Source organism: Babylonia areolata, chromosome 20, assembly GCF_041734735.1.
Source record: "Babylonia areolata isolate BAREFJ2019XMU chromosome 20, ASM4173473v1, whole genome shotgun sequence".
In the NCBI taxonomy this organism is placed as follows: domain Eukaryota; kingdom Metazoa; phylum Mollusca; class Gastropoda; order Neogastropoda; family Buccinidae; genus Babylonia; species Babylonia areolata.
In genome coordinates, this window is record NC_134895.1 from 51,365,241 (window position 1) to 51,372,740 (window position 7,500).

At 48.7% G+C, this 7,500-nt stretch overlaps 1 protein-coding gene across 2 annotated transcripts in view; it reads left to right on the top strand.

Moving 5' to 3' along the window:
* Positions 1–7,500, top strand: part of LOC143294704 (uncharacterized) — a 95,250-nt gene that overhangs the window by 75,196 nt on the left and 12,554 nt on the right. For both annotated transcript variants that reach the window (XM_076606111.1, XM_076606110.1), the window contains exons 27-29: positions 1,580–1,649; positions 3,033–3,272; positions 5,110–5,355. In XM_076606111.1, the coding sequence (XP_076462226.1) occupies positions 1,580–1,649; positions 3,033–3,272; positions 5,110–5,355 (556 nt within the window). The remainder of the gene's footprint in view (positions 1–1,579; positions 1,650–3,032; positions 3,273–5,109; positions 5,356–7,500) is intronic.

A 7,500-nucleotide genomic window follows, 5' to 3' on the forward strand; every position in this document is an offset into this window, starting at 1 on the left:
AAAAAATCACCTGTGCTGGTCAAGCTATGAGGACACACACCGACAGATAAGCCTGCCTGCCTACTCATCCGTCGGCCCGACGGGAGACTCCATCCATCCAGCTGGATGAAGACTGAGAGTATTCAAACGAAGTTAGCAACACATGGAATGTTGGCCTAGAAGTAACGCGTATGCGTAGGAAGCGAGAGAATCTGAGCGCACTGGCTCGAATCACACCGGCAGTCGCCAGTATTTTCTCTCTCTCCCCCTTCCCCTCCACAAGACCTTGAGTGGTTTGTCTGGACGCTAGTCATTCGGATGAGATGATAAACCGAGGTCCCGTGTGCAGCATGCATTTAGCGCACGTAAAAGAACCCACGGCAACAAAAGGGTTGTCCATGGCAAAATTCTGTAGAAAAATCCACTTCGATTGGAAAACAAATAAAATTCCATACAGAAAAAAATTACAAAATAAGGGGTGTGCCCTGTCAGTGTAGCAACAAGCTCACCCCGGGGAGAACAGCCCGAGTTTCACACAGAGAAATCTGTTGTGACAAAAAGGACTAATACAATATAATACAATACAATACCTTCCACACGAAACATCCCTCGAAGAATCCTGCGAATCTTCTGGCCCGGGCCCAGTTCTATTTCCAGTCGCCAAATGACTCGCCCAGTGCAGCCAAGAGAAAATGAAGAGACCATCATCACGAGAAGACGTTGGTGGTGGCAATGGACTTGGACACATCGTGCGAAGGGTGCCAGGTCACCACATGACCCGGGACAGCCCTTCACTGGTGGGTCACCAGAGGGATCGCGAAGACAGGAAGGCCAAAGAACTACCTGGCACAGAACAGTGGAAGGAGAACCGAAGACCCTGAAACACACCTGGGGTGCCGTTCAGAGACTGACCACAAGAGTGGGGGTTCTTCGTTGCTGCCCTACACACACACACACACACACACACACACACACACACACACACACACACACACACACACACTTTCACTTACTCGTATGCGTACACAGTAATTCCCCCCCCCCCCTTCCCCCTCCTCCCACTCGATTTTTTCCTTCCCTCGTCTAATATCACTTACAGTGAAAAGACGTTAAACTAAAGAACGAACACACACACACACACACACACACACACACACACACACACACACACACACACACACACACACACACACACACACACACACACAACTGAATGTTGGTGCTGTCGAAATGCCCTCGGTGAACAATCGCAAGTGAGTTAGGAAGCAAGCAAGCAAGCAAGCAAATAAAAGAAAGTAAGTGAGTCAGGTGTCTGTGTATCAGCACCTTTCTGGAGAGTTTTTTTGGTTTTGTTTTTGTGCAGTTATTTTACTCGCGAAACTTCATTATGAGGTACATATTCTTAGGAATTTGAAGTGGTACCCATCAACTGTTTATCATTTTTAAAACGCTATAGCAACAATTATTTTCCAGTCACCCTCTGTCCATGCTGGGGAATTTGAGATTGTTCACCGAGGGCGTTTAGACAGCACCAACATTCAATAGTGTGTGTGTGTGTGTGTGTGTGTGTGTGTGTGTGTGTGTGTGTGTGTGTGTGCAGAGTATCAGCTATCCGGCCATTGGAGTGAGAGACGACATCTTCCGTTTGACCCCACCCACAGAATCCGGAGGTAAAGTAAAAAGCACGTGCTTGGGTGGGGGTGAGGATGTACTGATGGGGGTGTGAGGATGTACTGATGGGGGATTGAGGATGTACTGAGGGGGTGGGGGTGAGGATGTACTGATGGAGTTTGAGGATGTACTGAGGGGTGTGTGAGGATGTACTGATGGGGGATTGAGGATGTACTGAGGGGGTGGGGGTGAGGATGTACTGATGGGGGTTTGAGGATGTACTGAGGGGGCTGGGGGTGAGGACGTACTGATGGGGGTGTGAGGATGAGGATGTACTGGGGTGTGTGTGAGGATGTACTGATGGGGTGTGAGCATGTACTGAGGGGGGTGAAGATGTACTGAGGGTGTGTGTGTGTGAGGATGTACTGAGGTGTGTGTGTGTGTGTGTGTGTGTGTGTGTGTGTGTGTGTGTGTGTGTGTGTGTGAGGATGTACTGAGGGGGTGTGAGGATGTACTGATGGGGGTGTGATGATGTACTGATGGGGGTGTGAGAGGATGTACTGATGGGGGTGTGAGAGGATGTACTGATGGGGGGGGGGGGTGAGGATGTACTGATGGGGGGGTGAGGATGTACTGATGGGGGGTGAGGATGTACTGATGGGGGTGTGAGAGGATGTACTGATGGGGGTGTGAGAGGATGTACTGATGGGGGGGTGAGGATGTACTGATGGGGGTGAGGATGTACTGATGGGGGTGAGGATGTACTGAGGGGGGTGGGTGGGGTGAGGATGTACTGAGGGGGGTGTAAGGATGTACTGACGGGGGGGGGGATGGGGGTTAAGGATGTACTGATGGGGGTGGTGGTGGTAAAGATTACTGGGGGGTGGGGGGTAAGGATGTATTAAGGGTTAAGGACGTACTAAATGGATAGGATGTACTGATAGCCTTAGGCTTTACTGGGGAGTAACGATATATTGAGATGGGTAGGAATGTGTTGAGGGATTTGGGTGTGTGGGGGGTGTTGAGGATGTACTTAATGGGGCATGGATGTGTGTGTGTGTGTGTGTGTGTGTGTGTGCGCGCCCGCGCACCTATGCGATGTGCGTGCATGTGTGTGCGTGCGCGAGCGCACGTGCGTGTGTGTGTGTGTGTGCAATGTGCGTGTATGTGTGTGCGTGCGAGAGCGCGGATGTGTGTGTGTGTGCGTGTGTGTGTGTGTGTGTGTGTGTGTGTGCGCGCGCGCGATGTGCGTGCACTCGGACGTGTGTGTGTGTGCGCGTATGCGGTGTGCATACACGCCTCTCTCTCTCTCTCTCTCTCTCTCTCTCTCCATAAGTTTCACCTGTGCATGTATGCTTGCGTGTGTGTGTGTGTGTGTGTGTGTGTGTGTGTGTGTGTGTGCGTGTGTCTGTGTCTGTGTGTGTGTGTGTGTGTGTGTCCAGTGGCCGACCTTCGCAACCAGTTCCAGGTGTACAGGAGCGGCAGCAGCATGAGCAGCAGCGCCCTGATCCTGGCGGGGATGGCGGTGGATGAGTGTGCCACGGCCTGCCTGGGCCAGCTGTCCTTCACGTGCAACGCCTTCTCCTACTGCTTCTCCACCGGCTACTGCCTGCTCAACGCTAACCGGCCCGCCACCAGCCCGAAGCTGCTCTCCCCTGCTCTCCAATGCGACGTCTATAGCCGTCAGTTTTGTTCAGTGTTTTTAAAAAAAATTTTTAAAAATAATAATTATTATTTTTTTAATATTTGGTTTTGTTTTGTGTTTTGGTTTTAGTTTTAGGTTTGGTTTTGGTTTGGTTTGGTTTTGGTTTGGTTGGTTGGTTGGCTGGTTGTTGTTGTCATCATCATCATCATTATTATTATTGTCATCATTATCATGATAATTATCATGTTGTTAGTAGTTGTAGTATCATTATCATTTATGGCTATTACCATCATCAATATGATTATTATCTAGTAGTAGAAGTAGTACTACTACTAGCAGTAGTATCATCATTGTTATTATTATTATTATCGTTATTGTTGTTGTTGTTGTTATCATTCAGTAGTAGTAGCAGTGGCAGTAGTATCCTCATTATGAGTATCATTATCATCATTGTGATTATTATTAGTATTATCATCATTATTATTATCATCATCATCATCATTATATGATGAGTATTATAGCGGCCCAACGCTCAGCTTTTGTCACAGACTGACAGACGCTTACAGTTGGGCCAACAGCAAAGTGAGAGCTGAATGATCAATGATTCCTTCGCTGCACCAATGGGAAGTCATTTACAGGTTCCTCTTTTGTGAAGGACTATGACTCTCAAACGAGGAGGGAGGCAAGATTGCTCTGGCTTTTAGTGCTGCAGTCTTGGGGCGTGGGGGTGAGGGGGTGGGGGTGGGGGGGGGACAGTTGGCCTTTGGGGACCACACCCCATGTCGACTGTTCTAAAACCCTCTTGGCCGAGAGAGTGAGGATGTAACTTGGGCAAGACACTCTCCACAATAATCAAATTCCTGTCCAGATAGTCAGGACAGTAGTTGCCTCCTCCACTGTCCTCGTGATAGTCGGACACGACTGACTACCACACATAGCAGTAGCAGTAGTAGTCGTCGTTGTAGTAGTAGTAGTAGTAGTAACAGCAGCAGCAGCAGTAGCAGTAGTAGTATAGTCCAAGTAGTAGTAGTGTTATTACTATTGATGCTGTTGGTACATGTGTACGTGCCTGACTGAATAACACAGGAAAGGAATGATGATCGCCTTAAGTCCGTTCTCAGCTGGTTCTACCCAGGTCAGTCAGGCCTCTGTGATGCACGCACATACACACGTGATTAGTATGAATAGCATCAATAGTAATAACGATAGCAACAACAGTGATAACATATATATAGTGTCACTGTTTCAGGCCAGTACAAGTGCAGTTGTATTCAGTACCCGGTCAGAACCTGCACACGCACGCACGCACGCACACACACACAACGCTACCCCCCCCCCCCCCCCCCCAAATCCCACCAACCCCCAACACACACACACACAAACAAACACACAAAACTACACCCACCCACCCCACCCACCCACACAAACACACAGCGCTACCCCCTCCCCCCAACACACACAAACACACAACGCTACCCCCCCCCTCCCCAACCCCACCAACCCCCAACACACACACACACACACACAAACAAACACACAAAACTACACCCACCCACCCCCACCCACCCACACAAACACACAGCGCTACCCCCCTCCCCCCAACACACACAAACACACAACGCTACCCCCCCCCCCCCAACCCCACCAACCCCCAACACACACACACAAACAAACACACAAAACTACACCCCCCTCGCCCCCCCCCCCACACACACACACAAACACACAACGCTACCCCCCCCCCCACCCCCACACCACCCAACACACACACAAACACACAACACAACATCCCCCATCGCCCCCCGCCACCCCCCTCAACACACACACCAGACCCCACCAACATACCTGTGTTCCACACCACCCGCGTGTTTCAGGCCGCTACCTGGACAGCTACACCCAGTACCCAGGCCGGACCCTGGAGAGCGTGGGAGACCCGGAGGTTGGAGCCCGAGACCCCGAGGACTGCGCCCGCCGCTGCACCACGGGGGCTGGGTCTCCGCTCGACACGTGCCGCTCCTTCGACTTCTGCCCCTCCACGGGCCACTGCCTCCTGCACGTGCGCCACGTGCTGGACTACGACAGGCCCTTAATCAACTCCTCGCTGTGCTCCCACTACTCCAGTAAGGAAGTGGGTGGGTTGGGAAGGGGGGCTGGGAGGGTGGGAGGGGTTTCCTGTTTTTGTGTGTGTTCTGACGGGCGCGCCACAAACCGAGTGGTTAATAAAACGTTGGAGTTTCGATCTGAGGGTCCCGGGTTTGGAATCTCGGTAACGGTTGTCTGGTGGGTAAAAGGGTGGAGATTTTGGTGTGTGTGTGTGTGTGTGTGTGTGTGTGTGTGTGTGTGTGTGTGTTTCCGATCGTCCAAGTCAACGTAATTATGTGCAGACCTGCTTGTGTGCCTGACCCCCCTTTCGTGTGTACATGCAAGCAGAAGATCAAGTACGCACTTTTAAGGTCCTGCATTCCATGTCAGCGTTCGGTGGGTTATGGAAACAAGTACATACCCAGCATGCACCCCCCCCCCAAACAACGGAGTGTGGCTGCCTACATGTCGGGATAAAAACGGTGTCATACACGTAAAAGCCCACTTGTGTACACACGAGTGAACGTGGGAGTTGCAGCCCACGAACGCAGAAGAAGAAGAAGTAACTGTTTTTGTTGGGTTTTTATGGGGGGTGGGGGTGGGGGGCGTGTGGGGGGAGTGAGAGGGGGTGGGGGTGCCCCATCATCTGCACCGTTTCATTGGCATTTCTCCCACGCCGCTCATTCCGAGTCGCCCAAACACAGCCACACCCGGGTTCGTTTGTCAAACAGTCCCTGTGCCAAGGCAGTCCATAGTTTGTAACTGTTCTTTGTGTGTCTATTATGAGAGGTGTTTTTTTTTTTCTCTCGATCTTTTCTGTTCCCAGTAAAGGCCATTTCTCAGTAAGGAGGTTTTTTTTCTCTATTTTTTTCTCTGCCCAGTAAAGGACATTTCTCAGTAAAGAGGTTTTTTCTCTATTTTTTTTTCTCTGCCCAGTAAAGGACATTTCTCAGTAAAGAGGTTTTTTCTCTATTTTTTTCTCTGCCCAGTAAAGGACATTTCTCAGTAAAGAGGTTTTTTCTCTATTTTTTTTTCTCTGCCCAGTAAAGGACATTTCTCAGTAAGGAGGTTTTTTCTCTATTTTTTTTTATCTGCCCAGTAAAGGACATTTCTCAGTAAGGAGTTTTTTTTTTCTTTTTTTTTCTCTGCCCAGTAAAGGACATTTTTCAGTAAGGAGGTTTTTTCTCCATTTTTTTTTTATCTGCCCAGTAAAGGACATTTATCAGTAAGGAGGTTTTTTCTCTATTTTTTTTCTCTGCCCAGTAAAGGACATTTCTCAGTAAGGAGGTTTTTTTTCTCTCTATCTTTTCTCTGCCCAGTAAAGGACATTTCTCAGTAAGGAGGTTTTTTCTCTCTCTATCTTTTCTCTGCCCAGTAAAGGAGATTTTTTCAGTAAGGAGGTTTTCTCTTTATCTTTTCTCTGCCCAGTAAGAGAGGTTTTCTCAGTAAGAGGGTTTTCTCTGTCTTTTCTGTGCCCAGTTAGGAGGTTTTCTCAGTGAGAGGTTTTCTCAGTAGGGGGGTTTTCTCTATCTTTTCTCTGCCCACTAAGGAGGTTTTCTTACTCTGTTCTCTGTGTCCACTAAGAAGGGTTTCTGACTATGTTCTGTATCAAGTAAGGAGGGGTTGTTATAACTGTCCACTGTGCTCTGGTACAAAAAAGGGGTTCCTGTTATACTTGTTCTCTGTGACCGGTAAGAAGGGTTCTTCTGATTCTTGTCTTTGTCCAGTAAGAAGAGTTTCGAATCGTTCTCTCTGTCTTGTGACAGAGGTCTTCTCTCTGCTCCAGCCTCATCGGGTCGATTGGAATCCTGTCTCTCTCTCTGTCTTTTTTTTCTTTTCTTTTTCTTTTTGTTTTGTATCGAGTACTCGTTTTCTAACTTTTGATCGTGCTCCAATATTCTAGTAAGTGGGATACCAACTCTCCTCTGTGTTCAGTAGGATTGTTTTACCAACTGTTCTCTGTGTTCAGTAGGATTGTTTACCAACTGTTCTCTGTGTTCAGTAGGATTGTTTACCAACTGTTCTCTGTGTTCAGTAGGATTGTTTACCAACTGTTCTCTGTGTTCAGTAGGATTGTTTACCAAACTGTTCTCTGTGTTCAGTAGGATTGTTTACCAAACTGTTCTCTTTGTTCAGTAGGATTGTTTACCAACTGTTCTCTTTGTTCAGTAGGATTGTTTACC